Genomic DNA, 26,215 nt, shown 5'->3' with positions numbered 1-26,215 from the left:
ATCCCAGCACCCTCATTGACCCCACTGGGCACCCAGGCGTCCGGGCACCCTGACCCCCACCTCAGCCCCCCCCCCGACTTCCCCAGTGGGGACGCAGGCGTCCGGGCACCCCTGGGGTTTCCCAACCCCCCGCAATGCCACCGCGTCACGCCGCAGGAAGGGGCCCTGGCGTCACCCCGGGGAGAAACCGGGGTTTTTTTTTGGGGGGGTGACACCCTGCCCGGACGCCTGCGTCCCTTGATATGAGACACCCCATAACTACGCCGAACGGGCACCCCCGGGGATGGGGGGGACGTGGGGGGCATGGGCGACGGGGGGACATGGGAAACGGGGGACATGGGGACACGGGGGACGTGGGGGGACATGGGGACACATGGGGACATGGGGGGCACAGGACGTGGGGGGAGATGGGGGGGCATGGGTTGTGGGGGGTCGCGGGGGGACATGGGGGACACGAGATGCCACTGGGGACACAGGAGATGGGGAGACACTGAGGGCATGGGAGGGTCACAGGGGACACGGGGGGGCACCGGGGATGCAGGCGGACACGGGGAGGGACATGGGTGGTGACGTGAGGGGGGGACACGAGTGGAAACACCCCCCCCCGCCCCCGCTCTGCCCTTTAAAGCCGCTGCCGGGGCCGGACGCGTCCCAGAGCCCGGAGCAGCAGCACCGGACCTGAGCGGGACACCGGGAACGACACCAGAATCCACACCACGGCACCAGGACTGACACCAAGACTGGGATACTGGGACTGATACTGGGACACCAGGACTAAGGCCAGGACAGCGGGACCAAGACTGGGACCGAGACTGGGACACCAGGCCCGACACCAGCACCAATATCGGGACACTGGGACTAAAACCAGGGCGGATACTGGGACAGCAGGACCGTCGCCGGGACCGAGACTGGGACACCCGGAGGGAGACCGGGGCTGACACCGGGACTGATACCACGACACCGGGATCGGGGCTGACACAGGGACACCGGGAACGACACCGGGATTGAGACCAACAGGTAAGGGGACACCAGCACTGGGACTGGGACCAGCACTAGGACTGGGACTGGGGCTGACACCAGGACTGGGACCAGCACTGGGACTGGGATTGTGGCTGATACGGGCACTGGGACCACCACCAGGACTGGGATTGTGGCTGATACTGGGACTGGGACCAGCACTGGGACTGGGATTGTGGCTGGTACCGGGACTGGGACCAGCACCGGGACTGGGATTGTGGCTGATACTGGGACTGGGACCAGCACTGGGACTGGGATTGTGGCTGGTACCGGGACTGGGACCAGCACCGGGACTGGGATTGTGGCTGATACTGGGACTGGGACCAGGACCAGCACCGGGACTGGGACCAGGGCTGACACTGGGACTGGGATTGGGGCTGATACTGGGACTGGGACCAGCACCAGGACTGGGACCAGCACCGGGATCACCATCAGGGTCACCTCAGTGTCCTGGGTGACCTCTGGATGCCTGGGTCCCTCCAGGATGCGGGTGGCCCCAGTTGCCCTGGTGGCCCTGGCCTGGGTGGCCCTGGTGGGTGCTGGGACACCGGTGACGGGACGGGTGGCCCAACTGGTGACCGACTTCGGGCTGCGGCTCTTCCGGGAGGCAGTGGGACGCCGAGGGGACACCAACGCCATCTTTGCACCCCACGGGGCCACCGCCGTCCTGGTGGCCCTCCAGTTGGCCACCGCCGGGCATGGCCGTCACCAGCTCGATGTCGCCATGGGCTTCAGTGTCAACGGTGAGGGTCACCGGGGTCCTTGTCCCCATGGCAGGGAGGGGTCGTGGGGTCTCTGTCCTCATGGGGGACACCAGAGGGTCCCTGTCCCCATGGTGGGGTGGGTGATGGGGTCCTTGTCCCCACGGTGGGGTGGGCTGTTGGGTCCCCATCCTCATGGGGGACACCCCAAGGTCCCAGTCTCCATGGTGGGACGAGTTGTGGGGTCCCCATCCCCACACCAGGTCACCCATGGGTGTCCCCATCCCCGTGCCTGGTCTCCCATGGGTGTCCCTGTCCCCACCCCGGGTCACCCCCAGCCCCACGCCGTGACTCAGTTTCCCCCACCCCACAGATCCAGGGATGGCGGCGGAGCTGCGGGCGCTGCGCCAGGCACTGAGGGGACCCGGTCACCTCCTGGCCGTGGCCGAGGGACTTTTTGTGGGGCGGGGGCTGGCGCTGACCCCCGGCTTTGTCCCCCGCTTCATCCACACCCTCGGTCCCCGGCGCCTGGTCAGGGTCGACTTCCAACGCGGGGAGGGTGCTCGCGCCCTCCTTGACGCCTGGGTGCGGGACCAGACGCAGGGTGAGGACCCTGGGGGGCTGTGGGGGGGCCCGGACCCCTGGGTCCCTTGGGAATGGGTGCCCGGACGTCTGGGTCCCTTGGAATGGGGGTGATGGGTGCTTGGACACATGGGTCCCTTGGGAATGGGTGCCCGGACGTCTGGGTCCCTTGGGAATGGGGTTGATGGGTGCTCGGACACCTGGGTCGCTTGGAAATGGGTGCCCGGACCCCTGGGTCCCTTGGGAATGGGGGCGATGGGTGCTCGGACACCTGGGTCGCTTGGGAATGGGTGCTTGGACGTCTGGGTCCCTTGGGAATGGGGGTGATGGGTGCTCGGACACCTGGGTCGCTTGGGAATGGGTGCCTGGACGCCTGGGTCCCTTGGGAATGGGGGCGATGGGTGCTCAGATGCCTGGGTCCCTTGGGAATGGGGGCGATGGGTGCTCAGATGCCTGGGTCCCTTGGGAATGGGGGCGATGGGTGCTCAGATGCCTGGGTCCCTTGGGAATGGGGGCGATGGGTGCTCAGATGCCTGGGTCCCTTGGGAATGGGGGCGATGGGTGCTCAGATGCCTGGGTCCCTTGGGAATGGGGGCGATGGGTGCTCGGATGCCTGGGTCCCCCACCATGGTGGAAGGGGACCCCAGCAGCACCCTTGTCCCCGCAGGGCTGATCCGGGGGCTCCTGCCCCCCGGTGTTTTGGGTGCCAGCACCCGCCTGGTGCTGGCCAACGCCCTCTACTTCAAGGGTGCCTGGATGAGACCCTTCCCCCCTGCCGCCACCCACCCCCGGCCCTTCCGCAGGGCCGACGGCAGCGTGGTGACCGTCCCCATGATGGAGCAGACGGCCAAGTTCAACTACGGTGAGACCCCCACCCCGGCACCCGGACGCCTGGGTCCCCCCCCGTCACCCTCGGTCCCTCCGTGTCACCCTGCTTGGACCCCCACCCTGGTCCCTGGATGCCTGGGTCCCCCCGTGTCACCCCGGGTCCCCCCATGTCACCCTCCTCACCCCCCCCGCCCCCCCCCCCTCCCGGATGCCCGGGTCCCCTCTGATGCCATGTCACCGCAGGGGACTTCGAGACGCCGGGGGGGGTCCCCTACGAGGTGGTGGAGGTCCCCTACGGCGGGGGGGCGGTGGCCATGCTGCTGGTGGCCCCGATCCAGCGGGATGTCCCCATCGTCACCCTCACCCGCCTCCTCGACGCCCGACTCGTCACCACCTGGGTCGCCAACATGAAGCCCGTGCCCCGTGTCCTCGTCCTGCCCCGGTAAGCCCGGACGCCTGGGTCCCCTGGGGGGGGGGACGGGACACCCCCCGATGCCTGGGTCCTTGGGTGGGTGCAGGGGTGGCAGGTGGGACCCCCGGACACCTGGGTCCTTGGGTGACGTCCTCCATCCCACCGCCCGCAGTTTCTCCCTGGAGACCACCTGGGACCTGCGGGCACCCCTGAAGTCCTTGGGGGTCCGCGCCCTCTTTGACCCCGACGCTGCCGACTTCACCCCACTTTCAGGTAAAGGGGGGGTGAGGGGTCCCCGGGTGGGTGTTGGGGGGACCCAGGCATCTTGGGGCCACCCCACACCCACCCGTGCCCCCCACTTATCAGCTGAGGAGCCCCTTGTCCTGGGCCAAGCCCTGCAGAAGGTGAGGATGGAGGTGACAGAGAACGGCACCGAGGTGGCATCGGCCACCGGTGAGTGACATGGGGGGGGGGGGGGGGGGCGGACCCCAGGGTCCCTTGGGAATGGGGGCGATGGGTGCTCGGACACCTGGGTCGCTTGGGAATGGGTGCCAGGACACCTGGGTCCCTTGGGAACGGGGGTGCTGGGGGGGTCTCACCACTCTGCCTCCCCCACACACAGCTGCCATCGTCTACTCCCGCATGGCTCCCCTGGAAATCCTCCTGGATCGGCCCTTCCTCTTCCTCGTGCGCCACAACCCCACCGGTATGGGGGGAATGTGGGGGGGGGGGCTTGGGGGGCTGGGGTTGGGGGGTGGTCATGACCCATGGGTGGGGGTCTGGAGGAGATTCATGCCCCATGGATGGGGGTCTTGGGGGTTCCGTGCCCCATCAATGTGGGTCTCGGGGGGTCCATACCCCGTGGATGTGCGTCTTGGGGGTTCTGTGCCCCGTGGATGTGGGTCTGGGGTCTCTGTGCCCCATTGGTTTGGGTTTGGGGGGTTCCCTGACTCCCTGACCCCTCTCTCCCCCCACAGGCACCATCCTCTTCGTGGGGCAGGTGACGGAGCCCTGAATGCCCCACGGTGGGGTCAGCCCCACGGCGGGGTCAGCCCCACAGTGGGTTGGGCCCCCCATGGGGCGATGTGGGGCTGGGGAGAGCTGTAATTTATTGGGGAGAGTAATATATTGGGGGGGGGTCAGCCCCCATGTCATGGTGTTGGGGTCAACCACCGTGTCATGGTGTTGGGGTCAACCCCCCGTCCCAGTGTTGGGGTCAACCACCACGTCCCAGTGTTGGGGTCAACCCCCCCATCACGGTGTTGGGGTCGCGTCCCAGTGTTGGGATCAACCACCATGTCCTGGTGCTGATGTCAACTGTCACACCTCGGCGTTGGGGTCAACCATCACGTCCCATTGTTGGGGTCCACCATCACATCCTGGCGTTGATGTCAACCATCACACCTCGGCGTTGGGGTCAACCATCACGTCCCGGTGTTGGGGGTCACCCACCATGTCCCAGTGGGGTGGTCCCAGTGTTGGGGGCGGGTTTGGGCGTTCGGGGCTTCGAGGCACTAGGTTTGATACAAAATAAAGAGTTTTTTGGTAACAGCGTGGGCTGAGCTGGGCTGGGGGGGGGCCCCCAAACTGCCCCCGTCACCCCCCAAATCTGCCCCCCCCCGGACCCCAACTTACTTCATAACCCCCCCAAATCTGCCCCCCCGTCACCATGGCGACGGACCCGGGGGTGCCCCATCCCTTGCCGTCGCCATGGAAACCCACCACCATCGCCATGGAGACGGAGCCCCTCCCCATCGTTGCTACGGAGCCGGGAGTCCCTCCCCCCGTTGTCATGGCGATAGGACGCTCCGCCCCCCCCCGGTCTCCATGGAGACAACCCCAGGCCCCCCCGCCATAAAGCCCCCCGTTGCCATGGAAACACTCCCCCCAGCAACCGTTGCCAGGGAGTCCCGCCCGGCCGCCGCGCTCCCTGGTTGCCACAGCAACAGCCCCGCCCCCTTGGGGGAGAAGCTCCTCCCCGTTGCCGTAGCGACAGGCCCCGCCCCTCCCGGAAGCGGCGGCGCATGCGCGGTGAGGCCGGGCCCGGCGCGGCGCTGCCGGGAGGGCGGAGAAGGGCCGAGTCCGACCCCACCGGCCCCGGGACCGGCCCCGGCCTCGGCCCCCGGACCCCGGTACCGGGACCCGGCGCTATGGTGAGCGGTGAGACCGGCCCGGGGCTCCGGGGGAGTCAGCGGGGAGGGAGGGAGGGGAATGGGGAGGGGGCGGGGGCGGGGGGGTGTCACGTGAAGGGGGGTCACGTGAGGGGGGGCGGGATGGGTCCGGTGTGTCGGGCCTCCCCCCCCCTCCTCCCCACCAAGCTGGGCCTGACCTCTGACCTTTGACCCTGCCTTGGTCCTGTGTCGTCATCAGCCCCCACACACATACACCCCGTGACCTGTCCCCAAACCCAGTGACCCCCCCACGGCCTGTCCCCACACCCCACAGTGACCCCCCCATACCCCCCAACCTTCCCCACACCCCACAGTGACCCCCACGCACCCCCCAGCCGTCCCCACACCCCACAGTGACCCCCACGCACCCCCCAGCCGTCCCCACATCCCCCCCCGCCCTGTTCCCAAACCCCACAGTGACCCCCACACACCCCACATCACCCCCCCAGCCGTCCCCAAGTCCCACAGTGACCCCCCCACCATGTCACCCCATGCCCTGTCCCCCTCCCGACCCCCCTGCCCTGTCCCCAAGCCCCACAGTGACCCCCCCGCCCCACACCAGCCTGTGCCCCACATCCCCCCATACCCCATCCCCACCCTGACACCCCATACCCCATCCCACCCACCCCCTGCACCCCACACTGACCTTCCCCACGTCCCCCCATGCCTTGTCCCCCTCCCGACCGCCAGTTCCACCCCCCCAGGCCCCCCCCCAGCCCCACTGAGCCCTCTCCCTCTCCCCAGATGCGGTTCATGCTCCTCTTCAGCCGGCAAGGCAAACTCCGACTCCAGAAATGGTACCTGGCCACCGCTGACAAGGACAAGAAGAAGATGGTGAGGGAGCTCATGCAGGTCGTCCTGGCCCGCAAACCCAAGATGTGCAGCTTCCTCGAGTGGAGGGACCTCAAGGTCGTCTACAAAAGGTGACTTCCCCCCCTTGCCCCCCCCCAAAATGTCCCCAAGGCCACCCCAGCACACACAACCGTGCTTATGCGGGGGAATGACCAAGGTGGGTATGGCCACGCCACGTCTGGGGCCTGGCTGGGGACGCGTCTCCCTTCCCTGATGGGTTTTGGGGGTGTGTGGGGCCACCCCCCCAGCCCCATTTTGTCCTTATGTTGTCCCCGTGTGTCCCCCCCGCCACCCCGCCCAGGTACGCCAGCCTCTACTTCTGCTGCGCCATTGAAGGGCAGGACAACGAGCTCATCACGCTGGAGCTGATCCACCGCTACGTCGAGCTGCTCGACAAGTATTTCGGCAGCGTGAGTGGTCACCGAGGGGGTTGGGGACACCCTGGGGGTGATATGGGGGTGCTGGGCCACCCCAGGGCCGTGCTGGAGGTGCTTGGGCATCCTGAGGTCACCCCAAAGGCACCCTGGGGCAATGCTGTGGGTGCTGGCCCCCCCCAGGGCCATGCTGTGGGTGCTTGGGCATCCTGAGGTCACCCCAAAGGCACCCTGGGGCAATGCTGTGGGTGCTGGCCCCCCCCAGGGCCATGCTGTGGGTGCTTGGGCATCCTGAGGTCACCCCAAAGGCACTTGGGGCGATGCTATGGGTGCTAGACCCCCCCCAGCACTGTGCAGCAGCCATGGCCCTCCCCCAGATGCATTACAAGGGCATGGGCCCCCCCCCAGGTCCATACCACAGTCATGGGCCGCTCAGTTTCATAGCACGGTCATGGCCCCCCCCGGCCATGGGCACAGGGCCACCCCAGGCCACCTTAATCCTCCTGATCCCATTAACTCCACCGCCTTAATCCCCCCGGGAGCCGCTTAGCGCCATTGCTAACAAGGATAATCAGGCTTAGCCACCGACGTGGGGGGGCCGTGGGGGGAGTCATGGCCCCCCCCGATGATCGCTTCCCCCCCCCCCCCGCCACCTGTTCTGTGCAGGTCTGTGAACTCGACATCATCTTCAACTTCGAGAAGGCTTATTTCATCCTGGACGAGTTTGTCATGGGGGGGGAGATCCAGGACACCTCCAAGAAGAGCGTCCTGAAGGCCATCGAGCAGGCGGATCTGCTGCAGGAGGTGAGGGAACCCTCCATGAACCCCCCCCGTGGGGCCCAAACTCTCCTATGGACCCCTTATAGCCCTATAGACCTGCCCATAGGGTCCTGGTACCCCCCCACACTCTGTTATCAACCCCTAATACCCCCAGTGGGACCAAACACCTCCCAAAATCCCCTATGGACCCTTAATACCCCTATAGACCCCCATAGGGTCGTGGTGCCCCCCAAACTCCCCTATGGACCCCCTGTAGGGTCCTGGCACCCCCCACCCTCCCCACTACAGACCCCTCATACCCCCACAGATCCCCCCATAGGGTCCTGGTACCCCTTAAAGTCCCCTATGGACCCCTAATACCCCCACAGGGTCCTGCCCACCCCCGAACTCCCCTCATACCTCTGCCAGCGCCGCCCCCCTCCATGAAGCTCTGACACCCACCAACTCCCCTAAACCTCCCAGGGACCCACACACACCCCCCCAGTGTCGTGTCCCCCCCGCCAAGGACCCCTTTTCCCCCCCCCCAAAAGACCTTCCTGCCCCCCCATCCCTCCAGCCCCCGCAAACTGTGACACAGCCCCCCCCCCCCCCCAAAAAAGCTCCCAGACCCCCCCACTTTGTGCTGCAGCAGGTCGGGGGGGCCACTGCGGGTGCTGGCTGGTGCAGGGAAATGAGTCACCGACTCTGCAGTGTCGTGTGTGTCCCCCTCCACGGCACGTGGGCCACCAATGTCCCCTCCCCACCCCAGTCACGGGTGACACCCAACCAACCCCCCCACCCATGGGTGGCTGGCGTCACCCCAAGCCCCATATCTAGGAGATACACCCCCCTGCCTGTGTATTTTGGGGAGGGGTCTCCCCTTTGTGCCCCCCCCCCACTTAGCCCCCCCACCCATGGGTGGGCAGTGTCACCCAAACCCCTTATCTAGGGGACCTCTTGTATGGGTTTTTTGGGAGGGTCTCCCCTTTGTGACCCCCCAACCAGCATGGGGGACCCCTCCACCCATGGTTGGGCAGCATCACCCCAATCCCCATATGTAAGGCACCCCCACTTTATCTTTGGGGGGGTCTCACCTTTGTGCCCCCCCCCAAAAAGCCCCCCACCCATGGGTGGGTGGAATCACCCCAAACCCCATATCTAGGGACACCCCCCTGGATGTTTTGGGGGGGGGGGTCTCACCTTTGTGCCCCCCTCTAGGGGCTCCCCCTGCATATTTGGGGGGGTCTCCCCTCTGTGCCCCCCCCTCAAACCCTGACCCATCTTTGCCCCCCCCAATAGGAGGACGAGTCACCCCGCAGTGTGCTGGAGGAGATGGGGCTGGCGTAGCCCCCCCCCATATTTGGGGGGGGGGACACACCCCCACATTAAGGAGGGAGTCGCTTCTCCCCCCAACCCCGGCTCAGCCACATGGGACCAATCACACCCTGGAGACGATGACGGGGAGGGGGGACACACACGACATGGCCCCCCCAAACTGTAAATATATATATACATATGGGGGCCTTGGGGGGGGTGGTCCCCTATTTTGGGGGGGGTGAAACTCCGCTGGGTCCCTGTGCCCCTCCCATCACGGGTTGGGGACACCCCTGTACCCTCTGTTTTGGGGCGGGAGGGGGTTCACAAGTGGATGCCCCCCTCCCAAACTGGGCACAGACCCTCAGGCCCTTCTGGGGTGCTGGGGGGTGGGGTGGGGGAAACAGGGTCACTCCTTTGGGGGTGTTGTCTCCCCCCTTTTTCTGTGCCCCCCCCCCATCATGGGACCACCACCCCCCTCCTGCTTTGGAATAAAGCCTGTGGAGACTCACCCTGTGCTTTGTGCTTTGGGGGGGTAATTTACACCTGGGAGGGCAATTTACACCTTGAAGGGGGGAATTTTACCCCTTGGAGGGGCATTTTACCCTCTTAGAGGGGAAATTTAGCCCCTGGAGGGGGGGGCAGTTTACCCCTGGAGGGGGGACAATTTACCCCCCTTGGGGGGAGCAATTTACTCTAATGGGGGGGGCAGGGAGGTCCCCCCAATAATGAGAGTAACTCGTACTAAAATAGTCGCTTTTATTCGTTAGCAAAATTAGTGATTGGGGGGTTATTTACACGGCCCCCCCCCCCACCGAGGGGGGGTGTCACACGGCAGCGGCAGAGGGACTATGGGGTACTGGGAGGGACTGGGAGCTGTTGGGGGGGGGCTCTGGGGGTTGGAGATGGGACTGGGGGTGCTCTGGGGCTGGTGGGGGGGGGACTGGAGCTGGAACTGGGGGGGGCTCCGGGGCTGAAAGGGGGAGACAGGGGCGGGGGGGGGACACGACTCTGCAATTGGGACTGGGAGGGGCTAATTGGGAGGGGCTAACTGGGAGGACCAAACTGGTGGCCACAGGGCAATGGGTGCAACCCAGGATGGGGGGCGGGGGGACGACAAGAGGACATCCGAGCAGGCGGGATGGGGGGGAGAGGCTGGGGGGGGTGTCTCCCCATCACGGGTACCCCCGGGGGGGTCCCCCCAAAACCCTCTCCAGATAATTCTGCAGCTCCCGATCCTGCAGAGGTGGGGGGGGTCGGCGGGGGGGCGGTAGGAAAGTCCGGGCCGAGAGATGATTGGAGATGGGAAAGGGTCGGATTCGGGGTCGGGGGGGGTGGATGAGCCTTGGGGGGGCCCCCACGGCCGCTTCCTTCTTGCGTTTCTGCTCGACGTCATGGATGATGTCTACCACATCATCGGCTGGGAGGTGGAGTTTGCTGGAAAGCTCGATCAACTGGTCAATGGTGCCGGGATCAAGGTCATCGACGTCGGCCGGATCCTGCGGGGGGATCTCGTTGGATCCCGCTGGGATCTCGTTGGCCCCCGGTGGGATCTCGTTGGCCCCCGGTGGCATCTCATTGCCCCTGGGTAGGATCTCGTTGCCCCTTGGTAGGATCTCGTTGTCTTCCAAGCCCCCGTTGCCTTCAAAGCCCCCGTTGACCTCCAAGCCGTCGCCCTCCAAGCCCCCGTTGCCCTCCAAGCCATCGCCTTCAAACCCCCCGTTGACTTCCAACCCATCGTTGATCTCCGATGGGATCCCATCACCATCCGACAAGTCATCATCCGGCTCAGCCTCTTCCGATCTCTTATCCTCAGCTACGGCAGCACTGGGACCACGGAGAAGATACCGGAGAAGGAGATCGGATGCCAAATCGGCCAAACGTTCTTCTTCGGCCGCCGCTTTGCGAGCCGCTTCGGCTTGTCGCCGACTTTCAGCCAACTCTTCGTACCGTCGTTCCAACAACCGATGCTCCAAGCTTTGCTGTTGCCGAAGTTGCCTGGAACTCGGCCAACCCCGATCCCGTTCCCGTTCCCGATCCCGTTGCCGATCCCTCTTAGCTTCGGCCCGAAGCCGTCCAAGTTCTTCCAGGTCCTTCAACACCTCATTATGGTTTCCCAAAGATGCCGAACGTTTAGTCAACCCAAGATGGGGTTCGGCGGGGGGTGGGGGCGGGAAGGGGCTGGGACCTCCTGGTCCCCCACCCCGATGGGATTCGGTGGGGGGGCGGGGGGAGGTTTGGGGGCGACTTTGGACCAAGAGGCTGATGGAGAGGAGGAGCGCGGCGCTGCGGAGGGGCCGCGGTGGGGCCGGCATGGTGCCTGGTTGGGAGGGGGGGAACACAACACATGATACATGGGAAGTGGGTTTTGGGGGGGGGGGGGCTGACCCCCAACTTTGGGAATCACCCCCCCATACTATTGCACCCCCCAACATCCCCGTTTCCCCCTCCCAGCCCACCACCCCCCTGCCCCACATCCCCCAGAGACCCCCCACATGTGTCGTCATCCCCCAGTGTCCCCCCCCCCAGACCCCCATGTCCTCCCTCCATGTCCCCAGTGTGTCCCCCCCCGTTTTGGGGATCACCCCCACGCTATGTCCCCCAGAGACCTCCCCCATATACCCTTACGTCCCCCCTCCATGTCCCCAATGCCCCCCCCCCTTTTTGGGGATCACCCCCATGCTATGTCCCCCCCATCCCCTCCCCATGTCCCCAGGGACCCCCTAAACCCCCCCAGATGCCAGTTGATACAGTGATGGGGGGGACACAAGACACGCACAGGAACTGGGGTTGGGGGCGACTGCCCCCCCCCCAGCTTTGGGGTTCACCCCCATGCTATGAACGCCCTCCATGTCCCCCAGAGAACCCCCCCATGTCCCCCCTCTTATGTCCCCCAGGGAAAACCCCCCTGGGTGCCGGTTGATGCAGCAATATGGGGGGGGGGGGGGGCGCGTGTGCAAGGCACGTACACACGTGACACACCCGCCCATGGGTGGTGACACGCACACGGCTCACACTTGCACACACGTGTGAACACACGGTGGTGTGCAACACCCGCACACGGAACATGGCGGGGGGGCAACAAACACACACACACACCCCCCCCCCAGGGAACACACCCACACCCCCACTAGGGCACACACTCACACGCGTGTACACCCACCAGGGTGACACATGCACACACAAACATGTACCCCCCTCCCCCGGGAACACGCTTGCACACCCCTGGGAACACACTCACGCTTGCACAGCCCCCCCCGTGAACAGCCCCCCCCCAGGGAACACACCCACGCGTGCATACCCCAAGCACACGCACCCCACCCCCTTTGTCGCTGCTCCCCCCCCCAATACCTCACCCAAGCCCTTTTTCAGCCCCCCCCCCCCCAAAAAACGCCGTCGGGGGGGATGACCCCTCCCAGCCTCCCCCCCCCCAAAATAGCCTCTAGATCAAGGGGGGGGGGTCAAGGGGTATTTACCGGTTCCGGGGGGGTCTCTCCGATTCCGGGGGTGTCTCCCTTCACCTTCTCCCCTTCTCCAGGCTGGGGGGGGGTCGGCGGCTGGATCGGGCGTCGGTTCTCGGTGAGGGGGGGTGGGTCCCGGTAAGGGGGAGGAGGTGGGGGGGGTGGTCCCGAAGGGGGTGGGGGTTGGTCCCGGTGAAAATTTGGGGGGGGGGGGGTTGGGTCCCGGTAGCGTCCGCCCCTGTCCGGCGTCTCGCCCTTCAGCACCCTGGACAGCGCCGGTACCCGCCCCCTTTATACACGCGGGGGGACCCACGTGGGGGGTCTCCATTGACGTCAATGGCCCATTCATAAAATCCGGCCGGGCCCGGGAAAAAAGAAAGGCGGGGGGAGGTGGGGAGGAGGGAGGGAGGTGCGCCTTGCGCATGCGCAGAGCTCCCCGCTGGGGAGCGGCCGCGGAGATGAATGAAACCGGGGGGGATGAATGGGGCGCGACGGGGGGGGCGGGGGGCGGATGAATGAATGGGGGGGGGCACGCGCGTGTGCACACACACACACACAGAGACCCCCTACAGCCTCCCAGCCCCTACGCAGCCCCCTACACACAGAGACACCCATGCACACACCCCCCCCGCACACACAGGACCCTCCATTCCCCCACACCCCCCCCATACCCTATACACACCCAGACAGCCCCCCATACCCCTACACCCCCCAGAGCCCTATACACCCTCCCCTACACACCCAGACACCCCCCACCACTACAGCTATACATACAGAGCCCTACACACCACACACACACAGCCCCCCCCCACCCCTATACACACCCAGAGCCCTACACATACACCCCCCAAACACACACAGACACCCCCCATGCCCGCAGAGCCCTATACACCCTCCCTACACACATATACCCCCCCCATACACACACCCCCCCCCCCATATACACACATACCCCCCCCCCACGCTCCCACAAGGACACATTCCCCCCCCCCCAAGGACATGGACACCCACACAACAGCCCTTCCTCTGCCTATTTATATATATATATGTATCTATAGAGGACAGTGTGCATATATACGTGTCTAGTGTGTGTATATACACATGTGTATATGCATATGCATGTCTGTATATACATATATATGTGTGTACATGCATATACAGGTCTGTATATACATATATATGTGTGTACATGCATATACAGGTCTGTATATACATATATATGTGTGTACGTGCATATACACGTCTGTATATACATATATGCATGTGTATGTGCATATATATGCCTGTATACATGTTTCTATGTGGGTGTATGCACATATACACGTATCTGCATATACACGTGTATAGACATGTGTATGTGCATATAGGTGCGTGTGTGTGTCTATATGTAGCCACACGTGTGCCCATGTCTCTATACGTGTCTCTATAGGTGTGTATAGGTCTCCATAGGCCTCTCTATAGGTTCGCACCCCCTGGCCAGCACTGCAGGAGGAGGTGACTCACCAATGCAGCTGTTTGGGGGGGGGAGTGGGGGGTGGTGAGTGTGCAAGTGTGGGTGTGCAAGTGTGTAGGTGTTGGGAGGGGGCCCTTATAGAGCTCCGACCCCCTCCCCCCACCCCCCTGGGGGGGGCTCGGGGGGGGGGCGATGAGTCATTAATTGCTGCAGCTGCTTCAGCCGTGTCCCCCACAGGCAGCGGGGGGGGGGGTTATGGGGGGGGGTGTATGGGGGATGTATAGGGAGAGGGATGGGGGGGTGTATAGGGGCTGGGAAGCTGGGGGGGTGTATAGGGAAAAGGGGGGGGTGTATAGGGGGAAGGGGGGCAAGGAAGCTGTAGGGGGGATGTATAGGGAGAAGGAGGGTGTAGGGGGATGTATGGAGACTGGGGGTGTATAGGGAGGCGGAGGGCTGTGGGGGATGTATAGGGACAGGGGAGGGCATATGGGGGGGTGTATGGGGAGAAGGAGGGGGCGTGTATAGGGGCAAGGGGGGTGTGGGGGCAAGGAAGCTGTAGGGGGGATGTATAGGGAGAAGGAGGGTGTGGGAGGATGTATGAAGGCTGTGGGGGGGTGTATAGGGACAGGGAGAGTGTATGGGGAGAAGGAGGGGGTGTAGGGGCAAGGAAGTTGTAGGGGGGATGTATAGGGACAGAGAGGACGTGGGATATATAGGGGCAAGGAGGGGAGTGTATAGGGGCAAGTGGGTGGATGTAGAGGGAGAATGAGGGAGTGGGGGGGTTGTATAGGGGCTGGGAGTGTGTGGGTGGGATGTATAGGATCAAGAAAGCTGTATGGGGTGTGTACAGAGCCAAGGAGAGAGTGAGGGGGTGTACAGGGGCAAGGAGGGTGTTTTGGGGAATGTATAGGGTGAGGGGGGGGGTGTATAGGGTCAGGAAAGCTGTATGGGGGTGTATAGGGTCTAGGAGGGTGTACTGGGGGTGTAGAGGGGCAAGGAGGTTGTCGGGGTCTATAGAGACAAGGGGGCTGTATGGGGGCAAGGAAGGGGTGTGGAGGATGTATAAGGGCAAGGAGGATGTGGGGGATGTATAGGGGCAAGGAGGCTGGGGGGTGTATAGGGGATATATAGGGAGAATGAGACTGTAGGAGATGTGTAGAGAGGCTGTGCAGGAACTGTTTGGAGGATATAGGGGTGGGGGTGCTGTCTAGTGGCAGGGGGGATCTATGGGGACAAGGGGGATGTATGGGGCATGTATAGGGCTCAGGGCTTGGGTGGGGGAAGTTGTATAGGGCTGGAGGGTCTCTAGAGGGGTTGGGGGATTCTATAGGGGCTGGAGGTGCCCTATAGGAACTTGGAGGGTGCTCTATAGAGCCTGGGAAGGGCTGTATAGGGGCTTGTGGGGGGCTCTATAGGGGCTGGAGGGTGTCCACAGGGGCTAGGGGGGCTCTGTAGGAACTTGGGGAGTGCCCTATAGAGCCTGGAAAGGCTGTATAGGGGCTGGGGGGATCCACAGGGGCTGGGGGGGTCTATAAGGGCTTGGGGGGGTCCATAGGTGCTTGGGGGGCTCTATAGGGGCTGCGGGGACTCTATAGGAACCCGGGGGGGGGGCCCTATAGAGCCTGGGAAGGGCTGTATAGGTGCTTGGGGGGCTCTACAGGGGCTCGGGGGGGTCCGCAGGGGCTGGGGGGAGCCATGCAGGCCTCCCTCCCCCGCCTCCCCCCGTCCTCCCGTGGATGATTCACCCTGCGGCAGCGGCGCCCCCCCCCCCCCCCACCCCGAAAGGAGGGGGGGAGGGGCGGCAATGACGTCACCTCGGGATCACGTTGGGGGGGGTCTCCTACTGCAGCGGCAGGAGCGGATCCCCCCCCCCCGTTCCCCCCCCCCCGTCCTTGGGGTCACCCTGACCCCCCCCATCCCGCTCCGGCCCCTCCCCCCTCCCGGACGCCTGGGTCCCTGATTCATCACCTGGGGGGGAGGGGCCCGGTGACACCCCCCCTCCCCAAATTTGCCCTTGGGGGGGAGGAGGGGGCCCTGGGGCGGGGCAGTCTCGTGCCAGACGCTTTGCCACGCGTGTGTCACCGGGACCCACCTCCCCCCCCCCACGCGGGGGGGTGTGTCTCCGTGGACTCACGTGGCGCCCTGGGGGGGCAGCATCCCCCCCCATTGCTATGGCAGCCGTTGCTAGGGCCCCAGCATCCCTGTTGCTATGGCAACTGTTGCTAGGGGACCTGCTGTGGCCCCCCCCGTCACTGGGGGGGGGGCAGAAGGACACACCCCTCTCTGCAACACCCCCCCGCGCAAAGCACCCCCTGTGTGCAACACCCCCCAACACCCTCGTGCGACACGCGTGGGCGTGCAAAGCGCGGCCTGCAGCCTGTGCAACACAGCGCGGCGTACAACACCCCCCCCCGTGCAACACACACCCCCCCTCCCCGTGCAACAGCCTGTGCAACACCCCCCCTGTGCAACACCCCCTGGTGCAACACCTCCCTGTGCAACACCCCCCCGTGCAAAACCCTATGGAACATCCCCTGGTGCAACATCCCCCGGTGCAACACCCCCTGTGCAAACCCTGTGCAAAGCGGGGGGGGCGGTGGGGAGCGTGCTCCCCCCCCCCCCCGGCCCCTCCGGCGGTCCCGTGGCGCCGCGGCAGCGCCTCCGCCCGCGGAGAGAGAGGCCGGCGGTTCGAGACCCGCCTGGGGACGGTCCCCGGTCGTCCCCGTGCGAGACACGCCCGACCCTTTGCACACGCGTGTTGCACGCTGCAGCGCGCGCCTCGCCCCCCGCTGCACGAGCACCCCCGTCCTGCATTGCGAGTGCCCCCATTGCCCACCCCCCTTTTTGCATACAACCCCTTCGCACCCCCCAATTGCAAACCCCACACCCCCACTGCATCCCCCCATTGCAACCCCCTCCCCACATTGCCCTCCACCCTTTGCACCCCCCCTTGCAACCCCCTCCCCCATTGCACCTCCCCCACTGCCCCCCCCCCCTTGCACCCCCATTACAACCCCCTCCCCCCCACTACCTACCCCCCATCACCCCCCATCTCCCCCCCCTTACCCCATCCCACCCCCCATCCCACTCCCCCCCCCGACCCCGTGGCCGCGCATGCGCGCAGCTGCCGGGGCCAGGCATGCCGGGCAGCGCGCGCAGCCGGGGCAGGCGGCGCCGTGGCTTAGTTGGTTAAAGCGCCTGTCTAGTAAACAGGAGATCCTGGGTTCGAATCCCAGCGGTGCCTTTTAGCACCCCACCCATGGGGAGGCACCCCAATCTTTTTAGGTTGGGGGAGGCCGAGGTGGGGAAGGCAAAGTGGGAATATGTGGGTTTTTTGGGGGTGGGGGTGCAAAGGAGGGTTTGGGTGCCTCGTACCCCACATACAGTTCCCGGTGGGCACCCCACTTTTGAGAGGGGGGAATTGGGGGGGGGGGGCTGGAGGCAGGGAGGGGGGAAGGAAGGGGGAAGGAATTGTATATTGGCGGGGGTGGAGGGGAATGCGGGGTGCAAAAGGAGAAGGCAAAAAAAGGGGGTGCAAAAGGGGTGGGGGGTTAAAAAGAGAGGGGGTGCAAAAATGGGGGGTGCAAGGGGGGAGGGGGTGCAAAGTGGGGGTGCTGGGTGTAAAGTGGGGGTGCATCCCACCAAAGGGCCCCCGCATTCTGCTGCCATTGAGCCCCTCCCTCGCTCCCCACCGTGGAGCAGAGGCTGAACTGGGGGGGGGACTGTTTATTGGGGGGGGGGCGGGGGGTTGAGGGGGTTCGGGGGGCTGGGGAGAGGGTCATGGGGGTTTTGGGGGTTCGGGGGGATGGGAGGTTCATGGGGGGGGGTCAGACGATGGTGAGGTGGGTGCTGGGTGCCACCCCACAGGCCTCTTTGTGCCCCTCGAAGAGCTGCTGGAGCCGCTGCAGGTAGAGCTGGTGGTAGTGGGCCACCTCCTGCGGGGAGGGCTGGGGCAGGCGGGGAACCTCCAGGGGGGCACCCACTGCGGGGGGGGGAGAGTGGGGGGGTGGGCACATCCATCCCCTGCACCCCAGCGTGCACCCACTGTGCCCCCCCCGCACCCCTGGGTGCCCCCCCCTGCACCCGCTGTGCACCCGTTTGCTCCTCCTGCACCCCTGGGCGCACCCGCTGCGCCCCCCTGAGTGCACCCGCTGCGCCCCCCTGCACCCCTGCATGCACCCACTGACCCCCTGTGTGCACCAACTGCACCCCCGAAGCCCCCAGCCCCCTCCCCCATTCCCTGCACCCCCAAACCCCCCCCCAACTCACCCACCACGGTGAGGGGCACAGCGAAGGGCAGGAAGGGGAGAGCCCCCCCCCTCCCCCAGAAGAAACAGGGGGCGAACCCCAAAAGTGCCTTCACCCCCCGCTGCAAGCGCCGGGGCCACGAGCCCTCAGTGAGGGGGGGCTGATGGAAGGTGTCCTGCTCCCCAAAAACATACACCGGCACCAGGGGGGTGCTGACCCCCCACGGGTCAGTACTGCACCCCCAAAACCTCACGGCATCCTCCCTGCACCCCAAAATGTCCCACTTTACCCAAAAAAGCCCTGGGCACCCTCCCAGAGCTCCACTGCGCCCCAAAAAGCCCCATTGCCCCCCCCCGTCCCCAATTAATATCCCGGCCCCCCATTAGCATCCCAGTGCCCCCCCATTCCCCCCCAGCCCCACTGTCCCCCATTCCCCCCAATTCCCCTATTGGCCCCCAGCCCCCCATTACCCCCCATTTTCCCCATTGCCCCCCCAGCCCCCATTAAGACCCCAGTGCCCCCCATTCCCATTGCCCCCCCAGCCCCCATTACCCCCCACTCCCACCATTGCCCCCCAGCCACCCATTGCCTCCCATTCCCCCATTGACCCCCCAGCACCCCATTAACACCCCAGTGCCCCCCAGTGCCCCCCAGCGCCCCCCTTACCCGTGGCGCAGGGCCAGGCGCACGAAGCCCCTCCGCTGGCGCAGGGTGACGCGGTGACACCCCGGGGTCCCCTCCAGAGCCTCAGCCGCCCCCCCCCACCATGATCACCAGGGCCTGATCCTGCCGCCCCAGCACCCGGTCCAGGCAGCGCTGGCTCACCGGGCACAGCCCTGGGGGGGGGGGCTGTCAGGGGGGGCTGCACCCCAAAAACGGACGCCCCTGCACCCAAACACCCCCAGCATACCCCAAAGAGACACCCTGCACCCCAAAAAGGGCCCGTGCACCCCAAAAAGAGCCCCTGGACCCCCCAAACCCCCACCATACCCCAAAGACTCACCCTGCACCCCAAAAAGGACCCCTGGACACCAAAAAAACACACCGTACCCCAAAGAGACACCCTGCACCCCAAAAAGGACCCCACTGCACCCCAAACACCCCCACCATACTCCAAAAAGAGACCCTGCACCCCAAAAAGGGTCCCTGGACGCCCCCCAAACCCCCACCATACCCCAAAGAGACACCCTGCACCCCAAAAAGGGCCCCTGCACCCCCAGACTCCCCCTCGCCAGCAGCCAGGGAGCACTGCACCCTGCCCCCCCCAGTGTCCCCCATAGCACCCCAATACCCCCCGTAGCACCCCACAGCCCCCCCAGACCCCCCCTCACCAGCAGCCAGGGCGTACTCCCGGTACAGGGGGAGGCGGAAGAGCCCGGCCAGGGCGGCCAGGCTGGGGCGCAGCCCGGGGCAGGGCCCCCCCATATCCGCGCCCCCCCCAGCTCTGGGGGTCCCCCCGGCCCCCCGCCCCCCCGTGACGAAGGCTCCGAAGACCCCGATGCAGGCGATGCCGTGGGGGTGGGCGGCCAGGAGGTAACTGCGCCCGGGGGGCAGGGGGGCCGAGCGGATCACCTGGGGGGGGACATTGGGGGGACATGGGGGGACATGGGGCGACAGGAGGACAGGAGGACATGGGGATGGGGGCAAAGGGGAGACAAAGGGGACATGGGGAGATTGGGGGGGACGTGGGGGGGGGTTAGGGGGACAAGGGGATGGGGGGGCATGGGGGGGATAAGGGGGGGACATGGGGACACATGGGGGGCCCTAGAGGGACATGGGGACATTGGGGGGGACATGGGGGGATAGGGACACATGGGGATGAGAGGAGGGGGGGGGTTGGGGGGGATAAGGGGGGGACATGAGGGGTTAGGGGGACACGGGGACTTCGGGGGGGGGCATGGGGGGGTTAGGGGGACAAGGGGATGTGGGGGGACATGGCGGATAAGGGGGGCACGGGGGACGTGGGGACATTGGGGGGACAGGGGGGTCGGGATCACAGGGACATGGCGGGGCGGCAGGGACAAGAGGACATGGGGGGACAAAGGGGGACATGGGGGGGACATGTGTGTCCCCCCATACCTTGATGGGGAAATAGTCACAGAAATGGTCCCAAATCTTCCAGTTGCGGACCCAATCACAGTGACGGGCACCTTGGGGACACAGGATGACATTGGGGGGGGGGGGGCAGAGGGGACATGGGGGTCCCTGTCCTCGGGGTCTCCCATCCTGGATGTCCCCACCCCTGGGGGGTGTCCCACGGCCCTGGTGTGTCGTCGTTCCCCCCCTCTTCTCATCACTTTGGTGACATTTGGGGTCCCCATGTCCCTGTCCCCACGTCCCCATCCATGATGTCCCCTCCTCTCCGCTGTCCCCAAGTCCCCCTCCATGCCCCCCCCTCTCTGGGGTCCCCCCCCCTTGTCTCCATGTGTGTCCCCCCCTCCATGTCCCCCCTCTCTGGTGTCCCCACAATGTCCCCATGTCCCCGAGCATCCCCACAGTGTCCCTGTGACCCCACCTCTCCCATATCCCGCCCTCCCCGGTGTCCCCATGGCCCCCCCCCCGGGGTCCCCCCCGTGTCCCCCCCCGTGTCCCCACCTCTCTCGGGGCCGTCCCAGTCCCAGAGCCACCACCCCCCATAGAGCACGGCCAGGAGCCAGAACCGGCTCTGCAGCAGCAGCAGCAGCAGCAACACCGACACCGGGCCTGGGGGGGCACGGGGGGGTCCTGAACACCTGGCTCCCCTCCGATGGGGGGGGGACCCCAGGCCTGACCCCCCCATCACCACCCCCCACCACTCAGGGGGGCACCCAGCTTCTAAAGGGGCATCTACACCCCCCCCAAGGGGCATAAACCCACCCTATGGGGGCAATTAACCCCCCCCCCGGGGTGTAATTGCCCCCTCCCGGGGCATAACTGCCACCCCCAGGGTGTAATTGCCCACCCCCGGGGGCATAAACCCCTCCCAGGGGTGCAATTACTCCCCTCAGGGGTGCACTTAACCCCCCCCATGGGTACCACTGCCCCCCCCCCCCCGGGTGTAATTTCCCCCCCTCCCAGGGCATAAACCCCCTCAGGGGTGCAATTACCCCCCCCGGGCAAAAGCTGGCCCCCAAGGGTGTAATTGCCCCCCCATGGGGATACCCCCCCCCAAAGGGTACAATTACCCCCCTTCCCAAGGGAATACCCCTCCCTCAGGCTACAATTACCCCCCCCCCCCGAGCATAAATTCCCTCTATGGTTTCAGTTACCCCCCCCGGGGGATTTCAACCCCCCCCCGGGTCCAATTACCCCCCCCAGGGGTGCAATCACTCCCCCCCAAGGTGTAATTGCCCCCCCAAAAGGCCATAACCCCCCCCAGGGGAGCAATTACTCCCCACCCAAAGGTATAACCCCCCCCCAGGCACCCAATTACCCCCCAAGGGGTAACACCACCCCCCCAGGGGGGATAACTGCCCCCCCCCCCCCCAACCAGGCCTCACCGAGGAAGAGGAAGGTGAGCATCCACTGCAGCACACACAGCGCCTGCACCCAGCGCCGCAGGGCACCCCCCATGCCGGGGGGGGGGCAAAAAAAAAGGGTGACACTGGGGGGCGGTGGTGTGTCACAGGTATCCCCCACCCAACTTTGGGGACACCCCCCGCCCCCCCATCTACCTCCCGTGGGTGCCACGTCTGGGCACTGGCCCTGCACTTTGCCCTCGGGGCGGGAGGAGGAACCCAGGCGGGGGGGGCGGAGGGATAAAACGGGGGGGGCCCCCCCCATAGCACCCCAAAACCCTCACAGGGCCCCCCCAGAGCACCCAGCTGGGAGACCCCCACCCCAAAACCTGCCCCAACCCCCCTGCACCCCAAAACCCAACTAATTCTCCCCAAATCCAGACACCAAAGTGCCCCAAAACCTTAAGACCCCCCCAGCACACCCAAATGCCCCCCCAGCACCCCAAAACCCAGACACCAGTGCCCCCCAAAACTTTGTGACCCCCCCAAATCCTCCCCAGCACCCCCAAAAAAAATCACCCCACGCCTCCAGCTGAGCTGGTTTATTGGAAGGGATTGAGGAGGGAATACAGAGGGTCTGGGGGGGCTCCCCAAGAATCTGGGGGCTCCCCAAGGATTTAGGGGTACCCCTAGGGATTTGGGGGTTCCCCCCCTCAGACAAAGGTGAGGTGTCGCTCGGGGGGGACCCCGTACCCCAATTTATGCTCCTCGAAGAGGGCGACGAGTCTCTCCAGGTAGAGGCCATGCCACCGCTCCACCGTCTGGGGCGAAGGATTTGGGGTACGGGGGAGCACCAGGGGGGACCCTACTGTTGGGGTTGGGAAAGGGGGGGGACCCAGGCATCGGGGTGCCCCCCCAAAATAAAATTAAAGGGGGTCCCCAGAGACCCAGGCGGCTGGGTATACCCCCCCCCCCCCAACTCTGCCTTTATCCCAGTTGCTTGCAACAGCCCCCCAGGGGATTGGGGTTGGGTAATGGGGGGGGCGGGGGGCGGCACTGGGGCAAAGGGCCCCCCCCCCAAATTCTGCCATGCCCAGCCCCCACCCCAGGCATCCAGGTGACCCCCAGATCAGCCCCCCCACTCCAGAAGGATTGAGGGGTTCAGGCACCCACCTCCCATCCCAACTGCACCCCCATATATGAGCCCCCCCACACTCTAAACCCCATGGGACGGATTTGGGGTTCCCCCTCCGCATGAATTTGGGGGTGCCCCGCCAGGAGAACCCACCCATCCGGGCCCCCCCAAATCACCCTCCACCACCCTAGGGTGCCTAAGGGGTCAGCCCACCCCAACAGCACCCCTATATCTAAGCCCCCGCTCCGAACCCTATAGGATAGATTTGGGGGTGCCGCCCCCCAGTTTTGGGGGCTTACCGACAGTGTGGATGGGTCGGCGGAAGGGCAGGAGCCCGAAGTTGTACTGAAAAACCCCCCGAGCGTGAAAAAGGGGGATGGCCACCCCCAAAATCCGTTGGAGCCGGAGCTGGAACCGCCGTAACCCCGATCCCGGGGGATTCGGGATTTGTCGAAACAGCTCGTTCTCCCCAAAAGAGAACACGGGCACCAAGGAGGCCCTGGAGGCGGGGGGCAGGGAGGTATTTGGGTGGGGGGGCACCCCCATATCCTGACACCCCCCCAACTCCAAGGGAGCTGGGTGTGAATGTGGGGTGTTCCCTCCCGTCCCCCCTAAAGTGGGTGCGGGTCCTGCTGCGTGTGGGGTGTCCCCTTCTGGGGGGGGAATACACACACCCCCTTCCTTGGATTTGGGGGACCCCACCCCCAGACACCCCAAATCCTTATAAGGACCCCCCCCAGGTACCCCATGCTCCCCCCCCTCTCAGCACTACAGGGATCCCCAGCACCCCAAAAGCCCCCCCATGGGGACAGGCAGGGACCTCAAGCACCTCCCCTGCAACCCAAATTCCCCCTTGGGGACCCCCCCAGCACCCCAGATCCCCCCCTCCAGGACTTCCCACAACCCCAAATCCCCCCTGGGGATCCCCAAATCCCTCCTGTGCCCCTCCTCAGGACCACAAATCCCCCCCAGCACCCCAAATTCCCCCTTGGGGATGCCCCCCAGCACCCCAAATCCACCACCCCCCAACTCACCCATGCTCCAAGGCGATGCGGACGAACCCCTTCCGCCCCAGCAGCTGAAGGGTGAGAGCCCCGGGGTGGGCGTCCAAAGATTCGGGGGGCCCCCCCAGGGCGATGACGGCCACTTGCCCCCCACCTTCCCGGCTCAGCAGGTACTCCAGGCTGGACTTCTCCGACGACACCAACCCTGCAACGGGAGGAACCCCCCCGTACCCCAAAATTTAGCATGCTGAGGGACCCAGATATCCAGGCTGGGTGCACCCTCAAAATTTAGGGTGCTGGGGAACTCGGGTATTTGGTGCGTGCACCCCCAAAATTTAGGGTGCTGGGGGACTCAGAGGTTTGGTGGGTGCACGCCCAAAATTTAGGGTCCTGGGGGACTTGGGTATTTGCTGAGTGCACCCCCAAAAACTGAGGGTGCTGGGTGACCCTCCAGGCTCAGCACCCTAAGGAGCACCCCAATTTTGGGAGGAAGAGACCCCTCCAAAGTTACCTCCGGACATCATATAGTCGCGGAAAAGGGGTAGACGAAACCAACAGGGGAGGGTGAGCAAATGGGGGCGCAGCCCGGGGAAGAGCACCCCGAAACCCGTCGCTTCGGTGCAGAAGTTGGCGAAGGCACCGGCGGCCAAAACCCCGTGGGGGTGGAAACCGAAGATGTAATTACGGCGGGGGTCCAGCTCCGTTGTTCGCACCAGCTAATTTTGGGGGGGACACAGTTCGAGTTTCTTCTACGGAACCCCAAAGCCTTTTCAAGAGGCCAAAGCCTTCAGAGACTCCCCCAAATCCTCCTGAGATGCCCCAAAATCCTCTCAAGGATCCCTTCAGGGACCCCCAAAACCCCTCAAGGACCCCCAAAGCCCCTCACACTCCCCTAAAATCCCCCCAGGAACCCTATCAGGTACCCCCCAAACCCTCAGAGACCCCCAAAACCCCTCATCCTCCTTAAAATCCCCCCCAGAGACCCTGCCAGGTTCCCCCAAACTCTCTGGGACCCCCAAAAGCCCTCAGAGACCCCTTGAGAGACCTCCAACCCCCACCATGGCCCCCTAAAAACCCCCTAGGGACCCCATCAGGTACCCCCAAACCCTCTGTGACCCCCAAAACCACTCACACCCCCCTGAAATCACCCCAGGGACCCTATCAGGTACCCCCAAACCCTCTGGGACCCCCCAAAACCCTCAAGGACACCCCCAAAAACACCTCAAAGACCCCCAAGCACCCTCACAACCCCTCTAAAATCACCCCAGGGACCCTATCAGGTATCCTCAAACCCTCTGGGATCCCCAAGCCCCCTCAAAGCCCCCCCAAAGACCCTCTGGGACCCCCAAAACCCCCTCAAGGAGCCCCCAAAAACCTCAAGGACCCCTGAAATCACCCCAGGGACCCTATCAGGTACCCCCAAACCCTCTCGGACCCCCAAGCCCCCTCAAAGACCCCCCCCCAAAACCCCTTACACCCCTCTAAAATCACCCCAGGGACCCTATTAGGGACCCTCAAACCCTCTTGCACCCCCCAGGGGACCCCCAAAACCTCCTCAGGGGCACCCCCCCACCCAAACACCACCCCCCCACGCCCCCAGACCCTAGCTCACCGAGATGGGGAAGTAATCCCGGAAGTAAGTCCAGAGCGGCCACCCACGTACCCAAGCGGAACGGCGCCCCCCGCGGCGGGGGGTGTCACGGTCCGCCAAGAGCCAGAGCCCGTAGAGCAGCGCCGGCAGCCAGAGCGGTCCGCGCAGGGCCAGGGCGAACAGCACCGCGCACAGCTGGCCTGGGGGGGGCAGGCGTCCCGTGGGGGGGGCAAGGGGACACCCCCCCTGAGGGCTACCCCCCCCCCCCAGGCACCCCCTGTCCCGGGGTCCCCAGTTTCCTTCCGGACCCCAAAACCCCCAGGATGGGGAGCACCGCGCACAGCTGGCTGGGGGGGGCCAGGCGGCCGGGAGGGGGGGCGACAGGGTGACCCCCCCCTTAGGGCTACCCAGCCCCCCAGACACCCCCTTTCCCGGGCTCCCCATTCCCCCCCCGGCACCCCAAAACTCCCCTCCGATGGGGGGGGGTATTACACGCACCACCGCCCTAAGGGACCCAGGCGGCCGGGCGGGGGGGCAGGGTGACCCCCCCTCGGGGTCCCCACGCCCCCGGCACCCCCTTTCCCGGGCTCCCCATTCCCCCACCGGCACCCCAAAACACCCCCCACCCCCCCCAGGGGAGAGCCAGAAGACGGCTGCCCTAAGGAACCCGGGGGGGGCTGGGGGGGGGCCCGGTGCCCCCCCAGTGCCCCCCCCGGTGCTCACCGAGGGCGAGGAAGGAGCAGACCCATTGCAGCACGGCGGCGGTCTGGAGCCGGCGGCGAAGGGGGAGCCGGAGGGGGGCGAAGTGAAGGGGCATGGCGGGGGGGGGGGGCTGTCACTGGGAAGGAGGGAGGTGACTGGGAACGAGGGGGGGGG

The 26,215-nt window shown here is 65.5% G+C and overlaps 4 protein-coding genes and 1 non-coding gene across 9 annotated transcripts; 3 read left to right on the top strand and 2 right to left on the bottom strand.

Moving 5' to 3' along the window:
• Positions 1-546: 546 nt before the first annotated feature.
• Positions 547-4,677, top strand: SERPINE1 (serpin family E member 1). The gene is made up of 10 exons (XM_041121962.1): positions 547-1,017; positions 1,501-1,760; positions 2,092-2,322; positions 2,968-3,162; positions 3,372-3,570; positions 3,713-3,813; positions 3,907-3,993; positions 4,163-4,246; positions 4,518-4,570; positions 4,604-4,677. The coding sequence occupies exons 2-9, from the start codon at positions 1,502-1,504 to the stop codon at positions 4,553-4,555; spliced, it is 1,194 nt and encodes a 397-aa protein (XP_040977896.1). The 5' UTR covers positions 547-1,017; position 1,501; the 3' UTR covers positions 4,556-4,570; positions 4,604-4,677.
• An 871-nt stretch (positions 4,678-5,548) lies between these two features.
• LOC115338408 (AP-1 complex subunit sigma-1A) lies at positions 5,549-9,521 on the top strand. The gene is made up of 5 exons (XM_030006984.2): positions 5,549-5,693; positions 6,456-6,634; positions 6,865-6,973; positions 7,604-7,741; positions 8,996-9,521. The coding sequence occupies exons 1-5, from the start codon at positions 5,565-5,567 to the stop codon at positions 9,041-9,043; spliced, it is 603 nt and encodes a 200-aa protein (XP_029862844.1). The 5' UTR covers positions 5,549-5,564; the 3' UTR covers positions 9,044-9,521.
• Positions 9,522-9,752: 231 nt separating this feature from the next.
• On the bottom strand, positions 9,753-12,640 carry VGF (VGF nerve growth factor inducible). The gene is made up of 2 exons (XM_030006976.1): positions 12,487-12,640; positions 9,753-11,330 (listed from the first exon to the last, which is right to left on the bottom strand). The coding sequence occupies exon 2, from the start codon at positions 11,323-11,325 to the stop codon at positions 10,186-10,188; it is 1,140 nt and encodes a 379-aa protein (XP_029862836.1). The 5' UTR covers positions 11,326-11,330; positions 12,487-12,640; the 3' UTR covers positions 9,753-10,185.
• A 4,454-nt stretch (positions 12,641-17,094) lies between these two features.
• On the top strand, positions 17,095-17,168 carry TRNAT-AGU. The gene has a single exon. It is a non-coding gene; the product is annotated as a tRNA-Thr (tRNA).
• Positions 17,169-17,721: 553 nt separating this feature from the next.
• Positions 17,722-26,165, bottom strand: LOC115338401 (2-acylglycerol O-acyltransferase 2-A-like). Of its 5 annotated transcripts, none has more exons than XM_030006974.2 (11): positions 26,063-26,165; positions 25,361-25,539; positions 24,260-24,464; positions 23,779-23,953; positions 23,044-23,243; positions 22,363-22,477; positions 21,652-21,694; positions 20,768-20,875; positions 20,252-20,322; positions 18,839-19,008; positions 17,722-17,906 (listed from the first exon to the last, which is right to left on the bottom strand). In XM_030006974.2, the coding sequence occupies exons 1-11, from the start codon at positions 26,154-26,156 to the stop codon at positions 17,752-17,754; spliced, it is 1,515 nt and encodes a 504-aa protein (XP_029862834.1). In that variant the 5' UTR covers positions 26,157-26,165; the 3' UTR covers positions 17,722-17,751. The 5 variants fall into 5 exon arrangements, 4 of the variants coding, with proteins under 4 accessions (XP_029862834.1, XP_029862832.1, XP_029862833.1 ...); XR_003922391.1 differs by lacking the exon at positions 26,063-26,165 and adding an exon at positions 18,194-18,384 and having other exon boundaries at positions 17,792-17,906; positions 25,361-25,798; XM_030006972.1 differs by lacking the exon at positions 26,063-26,165 and having other exon boundaries at positions 25,361-25,798.
• Between the last annotated feature and the right edge of the window lie 50 nt (positions 26,166-26,215).

This window comes from Aquila chrysaetos, unplaced genomic scaffold, assembly GCF_900496995.4.
Source record: "Aquila chrysaetos chrysaetos unplaced genomic scaffold, bAquChr1.4, whole genome shotgun sequence".
NCBI lineage: Eukaryota > Metazoa > Chordata > Aves > Accipitriformes > Accipitridae > Aquila > Aquila chrysaetos.
The sequence above is the reverse complement of the archived record's forward strand: the minus strand, read 5'-3'. Positions and strand labels throughout refer to the sequence as shown.